Source organism: Dendrobium catenatum, unplaced genomic scaffold (genome assembly GCF_001605985.2).
Source record: "Dendrobium catenatum unplaced genomic scaffold, ASM160598v2 fragScaff_scaffold_133, whole genome shotgun sequence".
In the NCBI taxonomy this organism is placed as follows: Eukaryota; Viridiplantae; Streptophyta; class Magnoliopsida; order Asparagales; family Orchidaceae; genus Dendrobium; species Dendrobium catenatum.
The window spans coordinates 7845639-7866563 of NW_021318595.1; the positions used below are offsets into that span (position 1 = coordinate 7845639).

The 20925-nt window shown below is 33.3% G+C and overlaps 1 protein-coding gene across 1 annotated transcript in view; it reads right to left on the minus strand.

The window, feature by feature from the left end:
- The window catches only part of LOC114580718, a 75384-nt gene extending 57854 nt beyond the window's left edge, over positions 1-17530 (minus strand). Inside the window, exons 1-2 of the mRNA XM_028699173.1 lie at positions 17470-17530; positions 7756-7844 (exon numbers count right to left, since the gene is read on the minus strand). Of these exons, the coding sequence (XP_028555006.1) occupies positions 7756-7844; positions 17470-17530 (150 nt within the window). The remainder of the gene's footprint in view (positions 1-7755; positions 7845-17469) is intronic.
- Between the last annotated feature and the right edge of the window lie 3395 nt (positions 17531-20925).

A 20925-nucleotide genomic window follows, 5' to 3' on the forward strand; every position in this document is an offset into this window, starting at 1 on the left:
TGAAATTTGAATTTCAAATTTCAAATTGAGAAAAGGGACTACTAATTAATCCAATTTGATTTATTTTAAAATTGAGTTCATGAATGATACTTTCCTAATTTATGATTCCCTATATGGAAAGAATTTGAAATTCGAATTTGAATTTCAAATGAATTCAAATTTTCCCTCTCATGCTTGAGCTAAATTAGGAAGTCATTATGGTGATTGAAATCATCATAATGAGGGGAAATTATGATGGTGGCCGGCGGCAAAGGGGGAAGGGGGGCGGCTAGATGGCGGGTTGAGACTAGGTAGGTGGGTGGGATTTAGGTGGTGGAGATAGAAGATGAATTGGGTGGAGGAGGTTGAGCCACCGGTGGTAGGGAAGTTGGAAGGGGTGGAGTGAGTGGGGGAGAAAGGAGATGACAACAAAATAAAAAATAAGGTAAAAGTAAGCTAACGAACTCACAAAGAGATCGTAAAACTGCGAACCTTGGACTCTTCCAAAGGTTGACGGGTATTGCGATTGCCCACACCTTGGGTCTCTCCTCCCATGAACTCACTTAGAGATCAAGCAAAGAAAAATAAGATTTCATTTCAATATTCATCATCCCCTCTCCAAGAGGAGGGAGAAGGCTTAAATAGCCAAATACATAAAGGAAAATAAAAGACACAATTGCCCCTAGAACAAACATAAGACAAAGCTCTCAAGTGAGGGTAGAAAGGGAAAAGTACAATAACAAATCAAATACATAAAATATAAAATGACACGATCGTAGCCGTTGATCTTCGATGTCCTCATCACAAAATCTCTAATGAAGTTCGGAAACTTATTATTCTCATCTTAATATTTTCATATTTCCACATTCAATACCTATATATTAGTTATTGCTTAACACTCTAATACATGTATCGTAATCTATTTAATTGTTTTTTTTTTTTTTAATTATCCTTTCTTCTATTGAATAATAATCTTATACACTTCTCTTCATTTATGTCCACATTCATTTACATGATCAGTTTAAAATGATAAGATCTCTAATAGTTAATTATCATTTGATCTATTAGTATTAATTCTCTTTCTAATTTACTATTATTCTCCTTGTCATTAGATATGTATATTTCACCATCAAAATTGCTTTTCAAGAAATTGTTGTAAGATAGTAAAATTCTATTTTTAGTGGATTGTTCTTTTGTGAATGAACTAAGAAAAGTTTGTTATCTCTTTTATTATTTTAGTTTAGTATCCCAATATTTAGCTATAATGGCATATTTATAATGATATTTTGAGTTTTTTATTCGAAATATACTTAAACATATCTGATATTCTTTTGAAGCATGAAGGTAACTCGCGTTATTGTGATAGCCCTTTCATAAAAATTCAATCAATAATAGATTCACATGTGTATGTTATTCTGGTAGTTACAACATGATTATTCTTGAACTTATATTTGTCAAATGAGATGTTCTCTATCATATTATCGCTTTATAGTTAAAAAATGCTTGCAATTGAAAGGCATATTCTCATAGATGTATATCATGACGTCTAATGCATGCTTTGCCCCCTAGGTTCCCTAAGTCTTGGATATGATTATGATCCCCCAAACTTTAGGTCCTTATAATTTCAAACCCGCTAGCAAGTAGAATTTTATTCGTTAGCGTCAAAATTAAGAATGCGTAATGTTGATTAATAACCCAATCCAGTGATTATATTTCCTGAACTAAATCTCTAATTGTATAGCTGCATTTACCTTGGGTTATTAATTGCGAAACCTAGGAAGACTTTGATGAAATCAATTTCAGTAGGTTTGAAGCATATGTTCTGATGAAGTTGTGTTTTAAATCCCACTGCAATTGAAGATCATTTAGTTTGTCAACTAGTGGAGTCAACATACGCACACATAACTAATATAAGACTTTCATTAATCCATAATTAATATAGATTAAATCTTAATATACATGTTAATCAGGATGCTCATAACTAAATTCTAAACAAATGAAAATTAAAAATAAAACTACTAAAATTGTAAAATTCATTAATTAAACCACTTGATTAATTCACTAATTACTGGACTGAATTAGAGAAATTCATAAATAATTCTAGAAAAATCCGAATAATACAAATTCAAAGGCTTTAAACTTTAAAATAAAGCTAATATTTATTAAAAATAAGATACATTAAAATTCTAAGTAAATCAAAAAGTTAAACTTTAAGTCAACTCAATCACTAAAAATAAATCATTAAAAATTTAAAAAAAAAAACTTAATAAAATCTTAATAATTCAATAACTAATCAATCCAACCAATGAACAGTAATAAACAATAATCAAACACAATTAATCAAGGTGATTGTTGGGTAACCCGGACTTATGAATCTATTAACTTAGCCCCAAAGATGATGAAATAAACCTCACAGTTCTTGTTTAACAAAGAAAATCAACATTCAATATAAATAATTACCGATAAATCAATAATAAAAATATTTAGAAATTAGAGCTTTATACTATTGTGCTTGACTCCTTTTAAAAAGGTAAAAGTGTATTGAATTGAAAGCTCTTAAGGACTAAAACACCTAATTAAAATGCAAGGCCTCTATGCAACCAATCATATCCTTTATAGGGTAATTGTAATATTACAATTATGAGACTTAGTACTTAGATTAGTGACTTCTACACTTGAAGCCACTAATTAACATGGTTGTTTAAGACCTAAAATAAAATAACTTAAACAAATAAAACCTATAAAAATTTGATTAATAAAACTCTAAAATATTATAGCTTATACTTAAATTGAAATCTCTCTTAGCCTATAACCAACATATAATCTCAAACTTAAATAACTTGAACATGAAATCTCCTAGGACATATCAACGACACACGACATTTTACACACACTAGAATTGGTTTTCTAGGATCACTGATTCTAGTCTTAGGCTATGTTGTTAGTATGTTTTGGTGTGATACGGGCACCTTCGCCTGGACGGTATCTTTGGCATGTTTGTTTATTTTATGTACTATGAAGTCATGCATGCCTTTTTATACACATTGCTTCACAGTGCACTCTATTTATATACATCATATCATTACTACACAAGTGAAACTGTCAAAGTAGAATATACCTAGGATGCATATAAAAAAGATTCAATATAGAATGTACCTAGGTCTAAATGTATATGGAAAGCGTCAAATATAAATGTGAAGTGTCAAGAGTCGTAAAAATTTAACGGTATTTTCTTATATACACATATAGGATTCAAAAAAAAAAAATTCCCTCTCTTTTGGAGGATATTCCCTTTTAAAATTCTATAAGAAAATCTAGAGCTAGAAGATGATAAGCAAATACATTTAAATCTACATGTTTCATTGGTGTAGAAACTCAAGCATATTGGGGTGGAGCTTAACCACCTTACTTTATTGCAAACCTTGAGCTCTATTTATCTTTCCAAATTAATGCATAAAAATACTTTTTTTATGCATTTGCTTCATGCATACATGACGCTAGGTAAATTCATTTGCATATTTTGAATCCTTTTTCTCCATTGTGTCCTGTTAAAAGTCAAATTCTCATTTAAATCTAATAAAGAAAGATCATTTATAATATTTTCTAACCAAGTCTTTTTAGGTCTTCCTCTACCTTTCTTAACATAAGTCAAATCTAATACCTCTACTTTCATAACCAAGTCATCCGAAGGCCACATTTTTATATGATCAAACCATCTAAGGCAACTCTCTCTAATCTTATCTTCCACTGGAGCTACTCCAATCTTTTCACGTATATGCTCATTTCGTATCCTATCTCTAAGGGTAAAGTCACTCATCCACCTGAGCATCCTCATCTCTGCAATACGTAACTTAGACTTACGCTTCTCTTTTAATGGCCAACATTCGGCACCATAAAGAATTGTAGGTCTCATCACCATCTTATAGAATTTTCCATTAAGTTTGAGGGGGACTTTTCTAACACACAACTAGCCCGATACATTCCTCCACTTCAACCATCCAACTTGAATTCTGCTGATAATACCCCCATCTATTTCACCATCAGTCTGAACAATAAATCTAAGATATCTAAAATGTGTACACTTATTAATGACTTGATCGCCCAAAGTCACAATCCCCTCAATAGGTTTATATATTACTAAAATTACACTTCATATATTCAGTTTTAGATCTACTCAAGCAAAAATCTTTAGACTCTAAGGTTAGCCTCCATAATTCAAGTTACCTTCAACTCCCTCTCTAATCTTATCAACAAGAAGAATATCATCAGCAAAAAGCATACACCAAGGTACATCCTCTTGCAAATGTCTAATGAGAACATCCATGACTAAAGCAAAAAGATATGGGCATAAGGCTGATCCTTGATGTAATCCAACTGAAATAGGAAAATACTTAGTCAAACTACCTTGTGTATGAACACAAGTAATAGCTCCTACATACATAACTTTAATGATTTGAATATAAGCGTTATTAGCTCCTTTCTTTTCAAGAATTTTCCATAGCACTTCTCTTGGAACTTTATCATAAGCTTTCTCTAAATCAATAAATATCATACTTATTCTCTCTATATTTCTCCATCAAACTTTTCAATAAATGTATGCCTTCCATAGTAAACCTACCCGGCATGAATCCAAATTGATTTTGATAAACATTAGTATCACGCTGCAACCTCCGCTCCATAACTCGCTCTCATAGTTTTAAAGTATGACACATTAACTTAATTCCTCTATAATTTGCACAATCTTGTTCATCACTTTTATACTTAAAAATAAGAATTAACACACTCATTCTCCACTCAACTGGTATCTTCTTATCCTTCAAAACAGTATTAAAAAGTTTAGTAAGCCAAAAAATTATTTCATCTCCTAAGCATTTTCATACCTTTATTGGAATATCATCAGGTCCAACAGCTTTTCCACACTTCACTTTCTTTAAACCTCTCTAACTTCGGTTTTACTAATATGCCGATAAAAACAAAAAAAAAATCATTTGGGGTGCTAGGGTCACTAAAGTCGATCGTATTTTCACATTCTTCATTAAAAAGTTTATCAAAATATCACATCCACTTTTGTTGAATACCATCTTCTAAAAAAAGTATTTTTTGATCTCCATCTTTAATATACTTCACTTGAACTAAATCCTTACCACTCATATCACTTTATTTGACTAACTTATACATATATATTTCTCCCTCCTTAGTATCTAATCTATTATATAAATCATTAAAAGCTAAGATCTTTACATCGTACATTATTTTCTTAAATTTCTTACGTGTCTCTTTATATCTTTTCCAATTATCAGAATTCTTACATCTAAATCAATTTTTATAACAAATTTTCTTATTTTTTATCTTTTCTTGCACATTTAGATTCTACCACCTATTTTATTATTAGGAGTTTTTTCCTTTGATACTACAAGCACATCTTTTGCACTATTTTTAATATCACTAGTCACTTTTTCTAACATAATATTAGCATCCTCAATCACAGATAAAATCTTAAGATCTAAAATCTTACTCTTAAAAATATTTTTGTAAATATTCTTTAAATGCCCTCATCTAATCCTAAAATATCATTTTACTTTATTATTTATTTTCTTCCCCTCCATTTAAAGTTCAAATATAATAATCAATGTTAGGTACCAAAATTTTCACTCGAAATAATTTTACAATCTTTATAATCTAAATAATCTAATTTTCTTATAAGAAATTAATCAATCTGAGTTTTATTCTATCTATTTTTATAAGTGATGAGATGCTCATCTCTTTTCTTAAATAAGATATTAGCAATTAAAAAAATCAAAAGCTAGAGAAAAATTTAATATGATCTTATCACCTTCATTTGTCGTTCCAAACACATGGCCACCATGGATGCTTTTAAAATCATCTACCTCTTTACCAACATATTCATTTAAATCTCTTCCAATAAAAACTATTTTTAAGAGGTATCTTTTGAATTAATTTTTCAAAATCATTCCAAAATTTTAATTTTGAACCCATCTCCAAATCTATTTGAGGAGCATAAGCATTTATAATATTAACAATCTTAACATCAACAATAATCTATAAAACTATAATTTTATCTCTAATTCTATTAATTTTTATAATATTATCGTTCAAACTCTTATTAATAATCACACCTACACCATTTCTAGTAAGACTCATACCTGAATATTATAGTTTAAAATCTAAATTATCAATTTCTTTAGTCGTCTCCTCAACCCATCTAGTTTCATAAATACACAGAATATTTATCTTTCTATAAATCATAATATCTATTAATTCCATTAATTTTCTTATAAGAGAACCAATATTATAAGTTCTTATCCTAATTTTAGTTTCATAGACTAACTTCTTTGCCCACATTTATCCTTGATGTGGGAAATCTTGCCTATTTAACATTTCACCAGAGCGTCAGTACAGCGGCCCTTGCACACTTGTCTTTGTATTCATGCCATACAACGCATCACTTCCGGGGACGTCCTAACAATAACAACAATAATATCAAACCTTTATCTCACTACGTGGGGTCTGCTACATGAATCTTTTTTTCTATTGTATCCTATTAAAGGTCAAATTCTCATTTAAATCTAATAAAGAAAGGTCATTCCTAATATTTTCTAAACAAGTATTTTTAAGCCTGCATCTACCTTTCTTAACATAAGTCAAATCTAATACCTCTACTCTCCTAACCAGGTCATTGGAAGGCCATCGTTTTATGTGACCAAACCATCTAAGGCGACTCTCTCTAATATTATCTTCTACTAGAGCTACTCCAACCTTTTCACGTATATGCCCATTTCGTATCCTATCTCTAAGGGGAAAGCCACTCATCCACCTGAGCATCCTCATCTCTACCACACTTAGGCCTCGTTTGATTAGGCGTATTTCCTCCGTTCTCTGTTTTAATACGTCAAAATCAGTTAGTGTTATTTGTTTGGAATCAAAACTTATTCATAATTACTTTTTAGTAAACGTTGTTTTTTTGGCGGTTACAAAATTTGTTTTGTATCTGCTTTTTCGTCACAGAACAGAGTTTTGGAAACAAAATTTCAAAACTAACCTAGTCACCACGCACCTCAAAGCATGCCTTATTTGTTGAACTCCTAAACAAATAATTTAAATATGCTTTCAAGTATTAATAAGCACTTTTAAAAATATTACTCAAACATATCTTATTATTGAAACTTCATTTTATTTAACAGCTTTTTCTCAACCTACTTTTCTAAAACTCCTTTTTATATAAGCATAAATCGAATCAAACGAAGCCTTAACTTAGTATTATGCTTCTCTTTTAATGGCCAACATTCAACACCATAAAACATTCCAGGGGACGTCCTAACATTAACACAAATTTTAAAAGATTTATGTCATGATTATTCGATAAGTTTTATGCTAGATGTCGACTACCTAACACAACCCTCTACTTTTCTCATCCAGGACTTGGGACCTAATAACAATAAGAGAATAATACATCCATAATTGAGAGTTTTTCAAGGCTAAGGCTTAGGTTGTAATTAACCACAAGGGCCACAAGGGCTTGCACCCATGAGAAACTGACACCCACATTAAATAAATCACATTCGAGTTGATGTATTGGATTGGGGAAATCTCCTAACTATCAAGTTATGCATATTATTATCCATCGAGATGTGTATGCGAAAGCCACTATTCTCTATGGATAATCATATGTATAACTCTATCTACTCTCTCATGGCCTGCTTGTGTAAAGTGCAAATATCTATGATCATTTTGTCCTATGGGATAGTGCGGTCATACCCTTTGCATTTTGACCCCCGCCAGCAGCATCCTTTCGGAGATCCACAACTTCAAACCAATTGAAGAAATGTCCAACTCACCAAACAAGCCTGCAAAAGTATTGAGATCTTGCATTAAAATGTGGGGGGCGGGCACTTTCCTCAATTTTATGAGAGACACTAAGATGGTTATCATAATATTAATAAGTATCATGATGATTCTTATGCAACTTTTTATTTGAAAAATCCATGGTGATGAATTATTGAATTTGTTATTAGTATGATACGGATGCAGAGGCACCAGCCCTAGCAGTTGATTTGGTGGGGTTCAACAAGTATCTAATTACTTATGTTAGGAGGGGATTAATTAGGAAAGGAATTTCCTAATTTAAATTTAAATAAGAGAGGAAATTAATTAAGGCTATAGTGACCTTAGCACCCTAAATGAAAATAAAGATTTATGTTTTTATCGGCGTATTAGTAAAACTGAAGTTAGAGAGGCTTTAAAGAAAATGAAGGGTGGAAAAGTTGTTGGACCTGATGATATTCCAATAGAGGTGTGGAAATGCTTAGGAGATGAAGGAATTTCATGGCTTACTAAACTTTTTAATACTATTTTGAAGACTAAGAAGATGCCAGATGAGTGGAGAATGAGTGTGTTAATTCTCATTTTTAAGAATAAAGGTGATGCACAAGATTGTGCGAATTATAGAGGTATTAAGTTAATGTGTCATACTTTAAAACTATGGGAGCGAATTATAGAGCATAGGTTGCGGCGTGATACTAATGTTTCTCAAAATCAATTTGGATTCATGCCGGGTAAGTCGACTATGGAAGCCATACATTTATTAAGAGGTTTGATGGAGAAATATAGAGAAAATATGGAGGATCTACATATGATATTTATTGATTTAGAAAAAGCATATGATAAAGTTCCAAGAGAAGTGCTATGGAGAGTTCTTGAAAAGAAAGGAGTCAATAATGCTTATATTCAAATCATTAAAGATATGTATGCAGGAGCTATTACTCTGTTCAAACACAAGGTGGATTGACCAAGTATTTCCCTATTTCGGTTGGGTTACATCAAGGATCAGCCTTAAGCCCATATCTTTTTGCTTTAGTCATGGATGTTCTCCCTAGACATTTGCAAGAGGATGTACCTTGGTGTATGCTTTTTGCTGATGATATTCTTCTTGTTGATAAGACTAGAGAGGGAGTTGAAGGTAAACTTGAATTATGGAGGTCAACCTTAGAGTCTAAAGGTTTTCGCTTGAGTAGATCTAAAACATAATATATGGAGTATAATTTTAGTAGTAATAGACCTATTGAGGGGATTGCGACTTTGGGCGATCAAATCATTAATAAGAGTACACGTTTTAGATATCTTGAATCTATTGTTCAGAGTGATGGTGAAATAGATAGGGATATTATCAGCAGAATTCAAGTTGGATGGTTGAAGTGGAGGAATGCATCGGGCTTGTTATGTGATAGAAATGTACCCCTCAAACTTAAGGGAAAATTCTATAAGATGGTAGTGAGGCCTGCAATGCTTTATGGTGCCGAATGTTGGCCATTAAAAGAGAAGCATAATACTAAGTTAAGTGTGACAGAGATGAGGATGCTCAGGTGGATGAGTGGCTTTACCCTTAGAGATAAGATACGAAATGAGCATATACGTGAAAAGGTTGGAGTAGCTCCAATAGAAGATAAGATTAGAGAAAGTCGCCTTAGATGGTTTGGTCACATAAAAAGGCGGCCTTCCGACGACCCAGTTAAGAGAGTAGAGGTATTAGATTTGACTTATATTAAGAAAGGTAGGGGTAGACCTAAAAAGACCTGGTTAGAAAATATTAGGAATGACCTTTCTTTATTAGATTTAAACGAGAATTTGACTTTTAATAGGACACAATGGAGAAAAAGGATTCATGTAGCCGACCCCACATAGTGGGATAAAGACTTGATGCTGTTGTTGTTGTTGTTGTTGCTGCTTATGATGCAAAAATAACTATTATTATAGAGTTTAATGATTTAAATGTTTATTCAATTAACAATCTTTTTGGATCACTAATTACTTACGAGCAATGAGTGACTCAAAGGCATATTGATGAAGGTGAGAAGCAAAAGGAGAATAACATAGCATTGAAAGTGTTGAATCTAGATTTTTTTTTTTTAAAGTTAAACCCACGGAAGGGCCTACGCGTCGATTAAAGTCAAAATTACAAGTCCTTAAGGAGATTTTCAGCCCGCTAATGCTCAAAGAGCTACAAACACTCAAAAAGAAATAAAAACCTAAGGGCCGAAGATCCCCATCTACGCCAAAAACATTAAGACCTAGAAACATTCTAAAGCGGCACAAAAAAGGTGCCCAAAAATGAGAAAGCTCAAAATAGATCCAATCAGCCCAAGCTTTCAAGCCAAAAACTCCCTCAAGGTGGAAGCAAACCTGCAAAAAAATCACAAAGAACACTAAAGGAAAAATAACAGTAGAAACAAAAAACTTACCAGTTATCATCAACTCCAACCCAGTCTTCATCAACAGACCAATCCACTGAATAGTAAACCCACTAGGAAAACGAAACACTCGCAACAAGCAAACTAAAATGCAGCCCCACCCAGCAGTGCAATTCCAACACCACCCCAGAAAGTTAAACAAAGCAGAAACAACCATGTTCGCGAACAAGCTCGATAAGCACTAAACGAACGAACATGAACTTAACCTGAACCGAACATGAACACTCATAAATTTAAATGAACCAAACATGAACACAAACAATAAAGCTCGAACAAACATGAACCAAACTTGAACAAGCTGATATTAAATGAACACAAACATGAACACTCACATACTCGGCTCGGCTCGGTTCATTTGCAGCCCTACCTAAAACACAATAACATAATTAGAACCTTTCTAATTAGCATAAACATAATTTAGGAAACCTTTCTAAATAAATAGAACCTTCCTAATCAACATAAACATAATTTAGGAAACCTTCCTAAATGAGTTATATAGAGCTGTGATATTCTCCAAGATTGATCTGAAATAAGGACACCATCAGATCAGAATGCAACATGCAGATATCCACAAGATGGCTTTCAGGACTCAAGAAGGCCACTACAAGTTCTTAGTGATGCCTTTTGGGCTTACCAATGCCCCAGCTATCTTCCAATCGCTGACGAACAAGGTATTCCAGCCCTACCTCCTCAAGTGTATTTTGGTTTTCTTCAATGACATCTTGGTGTATAGTCAGTTAAAGGGATAACATGTAGAGCAATTGAGAGTAGTGTTAGTGACATTAATGGAACATCAATTGTATGCCAATTTGAAGAAGTGTTCCTTTAAATAGCAGAGGGTGGAGTATTTAGGAGATGTGGTGTCCAAATCAATAGTAGCTGCAGATTTTTCTAAAATAAAGGCTATGTTGGAATGGCCCTTACCTAAGACCTTGAAAGAGTTGAGGGGGTTATTGGAACTCACAAGATACTACAAGAAGTTTGTGACAAGGTATGGCTCTATAGTATGGCCAATAACAGAGCAACTAAAGGACACTTTCGATTGGGGGCATGCAGCCACCCAAGAATTTGAGCAGCTGAAAAAAGACATAACGAGTGTCCCTGTGTTAGCACTACCAGATTTCAATCAATCATTTGTAGTGGAGACTGATGCATCAGGCTATGGGTTGGCGGTAATCCTCATGCAAAGTCAGAGACCCATAGCTTATTTTAGCCAGGCTGATATTGGTGTATGAAAGAGAGCTAATGGACATAGTATTGACAATACAAAAGTGATGACCTTATCTGTTGGAATGACACTTCATAGTCAAGACCGACTAGAGGAGTTTGAAGTTCCTATTAGCACAGAGTATGGTGACAAAGCAGCATCAGCGATGGCTTTCCAACTTGTTGGGTTATGAATTTGAGATCCGGTACAAGCCCATGATGTTTAGTTATAGTTGTTCAACAAAATGAGATTTTTTAGTTCTCGAGAAGTACAAATCATTAGGAAACCGAGGACACATTATAACGAAAGATGTCAACCATTGATCGAACACCTGATGACATATCAATGTATAGGACAAATCAAGTGTTGCCATTTCATGGGAGGAGTTTGCCATTGCATTGGGCAATAAATATAGTATGCCTTCAGTGAAAGACTTCATAGTAGACCAATTGAGCCAACTAGTCGAGCAAGACATGATTTTCTTAAGTACGAAAGGAGGTTCATGAAGCTTGCTCGCTGTGTCAGAGATGGCGATGATAGAGTAGCAACGTTGTCATCTTTTCCAAATGGGACTTTGAGATCCGTCTAACCAATACTTGTGTCATTATTCATCAAAGATTATGGAGATGTAGTAGAGAGGGCACCACTCATGTAAAACAAGCAAATGAAGGCCCAAGCACAACACAATGGGAATAAGAAGATGGCTGGCAGCCGAGACTACCGACATCACGGTTCACCAAAATGGAGCCAACTGGTTGGACGGTCAACTCCAAGTCTAGGAAGTATCACTTTGGATAATGTTTCATCGACACTAAGTAAAGCAACTAGTGAAAGGTTTTGGCCATTCCCATTCTGAGGAGCTTCTAATGCTGACACTAGGGTGATGACTCGCCAATAAGGAGCAGTAGATGAATGGTAAGAGTATTTGAGGAACCAAGATGAGGAAAAAAGTAGCCAAGACGCAAGGGAACCTAATAGCTTGTGCCTAAGTATAAACCATAAATCTCCATGAGGTTCAAGAGCAACTAGAGTTGGTAACAATAATTATTTTTTAATAACAAATACACCGATAGATTCTGGGTAAACACACTCCTTTATTAATGTGTATTTGTGTCATCAATACAAAGTGTTCAAGTCATTATTACATTTGATTCCCATGAATAAATTTGACATCAATACGAATGGATTGGCTGATACAAAACTATGCCTCCATAGATTGTAGACATAAAAAGGTTAATTTTAGAATCTCTGAACATGCAAGTTTTGAGTTTAACGGTGCCATCTACGTCACTTCTACCATTATCTTTCCAACCAAGGTAGTGAGTCATTGGGAATTGATGTTGGGAACTTATAGTGCACTCGTGAAATCTTAAGATGGAAGTTGGCAAAATGTATATAACGTACTCTAAGACAGATGAAGTCACACCAATATTTTGAATTATCCACATACCCCAAGATTAAGACTGATGAAGACACATTATAACCAATGATTTTGAGTTGGCAAAATGTATATAACGTATTTCTCACATACCTCATTGAGATGAAGTCACACCAAGATTTTGAATTCACAAATAATGTCATCCCAAACACAATTTGAGACAAAGCTGCCGTATCAATAGGTACTGCCTGAGTTGTTGGAATTGAGGCATCATCTCCAAGACCTATTATAGAAAGGTTTCATCCGACCGAGTGTTTCTCCATGGGGGCAATAATATTATGCTTTAATAAGAAAGACGGCAACCCTTTACCTATGCATTGACTCTTGATAACTCAAAAAGGTGATGAATAATGGCAAGTACTATAGTGTTTCAACAAATTTAGCAAAGTACGATTATCCCTTTGTGCCTTGGTATACTTTTAAAGGTGTTAGGAACCTTCAAAAGGTTCCATTGGTGAATCAGCATCAACAATGCATCATAGGCCTACAAGTGTAACGGCATATTTGTTGGAGTGTAAATTTACTAGCAATCTTACAAGAAAAGTGCAATGAATCATTATATTAGTCAACCAAATTGATTAGGAAATAATTAATGTAATTTAGATAAATAGGATATTATCATATTTTTCATGAATAGTGTTAAATTTTTTTTATTCCACTACTTAAGAAAATTTCAGAATTTTCATAAGTACTTTCAAATACCAAAAATTGCCAAAGGAAAAAAGATTCATAACTTAATCTTTGTCAGAGGGTCAAACACTAATTTCCAGAATTTTCCCTAAAATTTTTAAATTTTCTAAATTTGCAGATTTTTTTTCAAGGAGTTGAAGTTTAAATCTCCAATTCAAATATCAAAGGCAACACCACTGAACCAAGTGTTTGGAATTTTTTTCTTTTTTTTTCAAAATCTTTACGTAACCTAAGTATTTTATAATTTCTAAATCAGGAGACATTCATGCAGTTAATGAAATATCAGAGAAAATTGCAATTCTTATAAGTTGAAATGGGTGCCATAGGCATTTCGAATGAGGGCATATAAAAAAGCCTATTGACATGTGGCAAAAGAAAGTCCAATTTGCTAATGAGGTGGATCCTAAGTAGTGACACTTGGAACTTAACACTAGAAGCTAAATCTCATAGTGAGGCCAACTAAGTATGAGGTGCACTTACTTATCCATGCGGTGACCCAATTGATTAACGTAGCATAATAGCATGGTACCACAATATTCTATGACTAAGAGTGACACTAATTAGAAAAATCCAGGAAGGTCTCCATATATTCTAGGTACAACAAGAGAGGGGGAGTTGAATTGGATGTATAACAAGAACTTCAAAATTTTCTTTGAAATTTTTTCCAACTGAAACCCACACACTAAAAAAAAAAAAAAAAAAAAACAATCATGCAAATAAATACAAAAGTGAGCGACTGCAATGTTGAATCAAGAATAACTTAAATGATTAATGAAACTAATAAACAGAATAGTACAAATTAACTCAATCACACAAACTATTTAGAACATCAAACAATAAAGCACGCAAGTGACACCATAAATAATGGTGATTATAAAGATTTAATACTAATAATAATGAGACAAGGATCGCAATGGTCCCCTGCCTCTTTACAAATGATCAAAATGATACCCAACTATTTAAAAGTCTCTTTTTAGTCCTTCGAATTTTTCAATGGGGACCTAAATGATCTCACTGAAGGACTAATTTGATCCCTCTGTAAAGAGTTACAGACCAAATTTGTACATTTATATATTTAGGGATTATTTTAGTCTTTCAAAAAAAATTGGTGGACCAATTTGGTCCTTTTCTATAATAATAACTATAGAAATTTGCTTAAGCATAATTCATAATATTAACTCTAACTAAAGAGCATAAGAGCGCGTAAAGTAGGAATAAATCACTTTGGCATTCAATCAAATAATAAAATAATGAAGTACACAAAAAACAAACCTATAGAGTAAATAAAACAAATGATTTTAATGCAACTATTCACAATCCTTTGCCCACTTGCCATTCGGGATCCTTCTCTCAAACGTCATTCGCCGCCGAACATCTTCTACATAACCATTTAGATTGCTTCTGCTGCTACAAACAAAGGAGTGTCTCTTAGCATCTATTAATGAACCATTGCCCATATAACATTCACAAGCCTCTTTTACATGCCATCCACCTTTCGACCTTCCTCTCAATATCCTTTCATTATCATATCCAAAATCACAATTAAGTCATTTGTGATCCTCCTTCGTTCCTTAGCTCATTAACCATCCGATATAATAGTCCAATCACAAGACTACCACATAGATTCCACAGCATTAACAACAACTTTTCACAACAATTTTTCCAACATCATATTGTCACCCGGCTTTTTCAAATAGTAAAATCCATACCAAACAAAGCCTAAATTGTTTCTTGATAATTGCACGAAAGACTTGAAGCTCAAGGAACTTTGGTAGGACAATAAAAAAGCACCTTCCCCAACGCCATCCATAAACCCATTTTTAAACTAGTTTATTAACATTTTCTTGACATTATTTGTTAATTACATCATTTGATTTCCCAAAAAGTTTATCATCTAAATTAGAGAACATTCAAAAACAACTATATCAAGTCTTTATCCCACTATATGGGACTGGCTATATAACTCTTTTTTTCTCCATTGTGTCCTATTAATAGTAAAATTTTCATTTAGATCTAATAAAAAATCATTTTTAATATTTTCTAACCAAGTCTTTTTAGGTATACCTCTACTTTATTAACATAAGCCAAATCTAATACATCTACTCTCTGAACTGGGTCATCGGAAGACTAACATTTTATTTTACCAAACTATTTAAAGCAACTCTCTCTAATCTTATATTCCACTGGAGCTACTCGACCTTTTCACATATATACTCATTTCACACTCTGTCTCTAAGAGTGAAGCCACTCATCCACCCGAGCATCCTCATCTTTGCAACACTTAATTTTATATTTATCTTTTAATGACCAATATTTTGCACCATAAAGCATTGAAGGTCCAAGGCTGCAAACGAACCGAGCCGAGCCGAGTATGTGAGTGTTCATGTTTGTGTTCATTTAATATCAACTTGTTCAAGTTTGGTTCATGTTTGTTCGAGCTTTATTATTTGTATTCATGTTTGATTCATTTAAATTAATGAGTGTTCATGTTCGGTTCATGTTCAGTTCATGTTCGTTCGTTTAGTGCTTATCAAGCTTTAAACAAACAAACATGAACGAGCTATAAACGAGCTCTACTTTTAGATGTTCATTAACTTAACAAACGAGCTTTATCGAGCTTCCTAACAAACGATTATATCAAGCATGTTCATGAACATATTTAACGATTTTTTTTTAACTATCAAACAAACATGTTCATGAACATATATATGAAAAAAAAACATTTATAATATTTATTTACTTTAAATTATTATTTTAACATATTATATCATTGTATTATAATAAATATAAATATTTTATATGTATTTATATTTATAATTCTAAATCAAATTATTAATATTTTTTTATCGAGGTTATTCACGAGTTCAAAATCGAACACCAAAATTGACCTTTTTTTAAAATCGAGCTTCTATCGAGCTTAATGTCGAGCTTTGTTCACGAAGTTCAAATGATGTGTCGTGAACATAATGAGCAAACGCATTTAGATGTTCAAGTTTGTTTGATTTAAGAATGAGTATTTAATATATTGTTCAAGTTTGTTTGTTTAGTTAATTAAACGATACAAACGAGTTTTAATCGAACCGAACAACGAGTAGTCGTCGAACATTTGGTTCGCTTCGCCCTATGCAGGTCTCACCATCATCCTAGAATTTTCCCTAGTTAAGGGCATTTTTTCTAATCACACAACAAGCCCGATTGCATTCCTCCACTTCAACCATCCAACTTGAATTTACTAATAATATCCCATCTGATTTTACCATCACTTTGACAATTAGATACAAGATATCAAAACATGCACTCATTAGTATGACTTGATCGCCGCAAAATCACAGTCCCTACTAAATCATTACAACTAAAATTACACTCCGTGATTTGTTTTTAAGATCTACTCAACCAAAACTTTAGACTCCAAAGGTTATCTCCAAGTCAAGTTACCTTGTGCCTTAAAAAAAAAGTGATAACAATGATCCAAGTTCTCGATGGCAACACTGTCATGAGAAAAATAAGACTGAAAGAAAATCTCTTGGCTCTGTCATGATAACAATTGCTTCTCAAAGTAGGCAACTGAGCTTTTGGTTAGTCTATAGGCTCCTATTATCAACTGCATTGGATTATTATTCACCCTTCAAGCGTGCACTACCTACTTTATCAAATTCATGTTGCTAGAAACATCCCTAATGGAGAAAGAACTCCACATTCTGATATCGAACAAATGCAGTAAATCATAATGGAACTGCAGAAAGAACTGACAACCAGCAGTGCCTCCAGAAGATTCACTGGTATTGACTATGACCCCTGCATACGGTAAAAACCCTCGCTGATCAGAGATGAATAATCAACAAGAACAAAGAATGTTACTGTAAATGAAGAGAGGTTGTGGATAAAGATACCTTGGAGTACGGGACGTGTGATCGTAGTCGTGGCAGAGGCATCCAGGCAATCAACGAGCATTTCGAAAGATGATGTTGCAAGGGATCCTCCGCCACCTGTCAGGATCCTCCCCTTCACCTTCTCAGCTATTTCCCAGCACCGCTGCTTCACACTGTAGAAAAGCTACGAGGATTCGCTGCTCTACCACCCCCACCGATTCCACCGTTTATATTATTTGTGCTTCGATGGCTCACGCTAAAGCATTTGATGCCCATCTTCCGCAAGGTATAGCGCACGATCGTCGAGAGAGAGCCGACAGTCGTACGGATGTGCGATGGTGGCCGGAGGTTCGCGTCAAGCTCGAAGCCCGAAGAGTCGAAGGAGGGTCGTCTCGCTTCGGCGATACAGCGGCAGTCCTCCCCCTTCCAGCGGCCGAACTTCCTCGGCCGCATTTGGCTTTCCACTAAGCCCACTTGCCAGTGCATTTTTATTTGAAAGAGCATAATTGGTGCCCGAAAATTAAAATTTAAATAATCAAAAATATATATATCTATCCTATCTATATCTATAATACTATAAAAAAAGTGGTTGAAATTTCACTCAATATAATCTAGTCTTCTATTTAATATTAAAAGATGAATCTCAAATTTTCATTTTATTATACATTTAATTAACTATATATTAATTTATTTTATTCATTTAAATGCATCAAAATGTTTTATTTTTACATTAATTACATTTAAGAAGAAAAAATTGATGCATTTAATTATATTTATTTTTATACTCAATTAGGATAATTGATGTTCATTTTATGTATACATTTAATTAACTTCATTTTTTCATTTAAATGCATGACGTTTTTTATTTTGTTTAAATTTATTGCATTTAAGTAATAGTCAATTTGTGTACTTAATTATATTTACTTTTATATTCAATTACGATTAAAATATTTATTTATTTTATATTTCTTAATTAATACATACTCTATCAATAATAATTAATTCATTAAATATATATATATATATTACTATTATAAAATGCTTGAATTTCTTAAATCAAATCAATCCTAGCCTTCCATTTTAATTAATCAAATTAAATTCTAATATTTCATTTTAATTATTTTAATTATATTGATTAATAAATATAATTTTATTCTTATCAAATATATTTTATTAATTATCATAATGAAATATTAATTTTTCATCTAAGTGAAAGTCTTCATCTTCCCTTAAATAATTTTGACCATTCTTAATAATAAAAATGACAAAATCATATCCATGTATCCCTCAACCTAATGGTATTCTGTTGTAACCCGTCGCATTTTGAATCCTAACCTTTCATTTCAATTATTTTAATTATAATTGATTAATAGATATAATTTTATTCGTTTCAAATATATTATATTAATTATCATAATGATATATTATGTTGTGAATCTGTTTTCAATGATTATAATTTTGATGATAGCAAACACTTTTGTTTATCTACAACTGCCTTACCTACTAATATTTCAGGTCCACAAGATCAGATTGCAATTTGAACCAGCTCAAGATTGTGTAGAATAGGTCTGATTCAATTTGTATAATTTTTCCTTTCTTGAGTCAATTATAAACAAAGTGGTTCCTGATGCTAAGTAACCTTGCACACACACACCTTAAGAGAATTTCTGACTGTTTCATAGAGTTTGTTATTTTTGGTAACATCGTCCGGGACGATCCAAAAATTGTCTTGGATCATATGGTCATAAACAGAAACCGTAATTAGGTCATTATGAGTAAGGCAGACGTCGTTAAGCAGATCATTCTGGATGATATTTGTATCGGCCGGGATGATAGGCTCAAATCAGAAAGAATCGGCCACTAGATTTTTTAGGTATTCTTTATTTTTGGACATCGTCCTGGACGATGGAGCACAATTATGCCTAAATTAATCTGGTAATTAAGAAAAGCAATTAAGGATTGATTGATATGATCACATCATCCTGGACGATCTCAGAATGGTCGGGACGATCAGTTCAAAAAACTTTAGTTACTCCTGGACGATCAACATCGGACAACACTTATTCAAGGCGATATTCTGGATGATTTTTCTCGGATTTGAACTAATCGTCCGGGACGATCGTGAGATTGGCCCAGACAATCAAGCTATTTTTTGATCGTCCAAACATCCATTTAGAGCGATGGTTTGGCCGATATTATATGATTTGAACTAATCGTACAGGATGATATCCTATCATTCTAGCTGATTAAGCTTAAATTATACTGATTGTACATGACGATATTTACATCGTCCTAGATGATAAAGTCGGCAAGTTGCAATAAATGAGTTATTATGAAGCTCTTCTCCTATTTAAGAGCTCTTGTTCTACCCTTTAGAACATCTTTTGCTGCTATCTTGACCTGAGAGAGCCTAGAGGAGAGGGAGAGAGAAACTTGTGAGGGGGAGTTTGTGAGAGGGTTCACAAAGGTTGTTCCAAGAAAGATTCATCTTCTCCGATCGTCGTCCTTTGTTCTTGGGGGTTCAAGGGAGGTCTACTTCCGTAATCGGTCAAGGTTCTCTACCTACTTCAGGAGGAAGCAAAAGGAGTCGGGTTCTCTGCCTCACCGGTGTCTGTGGAAAGGAGGTTTTATAAAGGCTTCTCCGCCTTACTATGGGAGCAAAAGGAGAGTCACTAAGTTTAGTGCAATATCCGAAGGGCGCCTCTAGGGAGTGAACGTAGGTCGAGTTAACCGAACCACTATAAATCTCTGTGTTCCTTTACTATTCTTTTTCCATATTTAATTTCTGCACTTCTTATTTTCTTTGTGGTGAATAATGGTTTATGTTTTGAGTTTTTGATTGAAAGAATTTTTAAAATATTTTATTACATGATTATGAACTTTTTTGTATGAAATCTTATGAATTAATTTTTAAAATATATACAAGGTTTACTCAAATTATTACCTCTTTGCATGTCTTAGGAAAGAGAACTCACTAACTATGAAAAAGTGAATAAAATTTTAAGATGCTTGCCTTCCTCTTTTATTTCTAAAATCACTACAATTACTTAATCCAAAGATTTGCATACTTACTCGATTGATAACTTACTTGGATCATTCATTACTTACGAGCAAGGGGTGAATAAAAGAAATGTTGATGCAGGTGAGAAAAAGAATGAGAAAATTGTGACGCTGAAGGCCAACAACACGGACACTGATTCTTCCGTGTTTGAAAGTGATGATGTTGCCTTAATTACAAGGAAATTTATAAGCTTTGTAAGGAAGAAGCAAAAGAATCATCAAAAGTGGAATAAAGGTAAGGAAAATAAAAATTTCAAGAGTTCTAATGAAATGATCTGTTTTGAATGCAGGAAGCCAGAACACATTAAAGCTGATTGTCCCACACTTAAGGCTCACCCAAGCAAGGAGAAGGGTGAGGAGAAACCTAAGATCAAAAAGGATAAGAAGAGGTTCCAAAAGGTGTTTTGGGTAGATTCT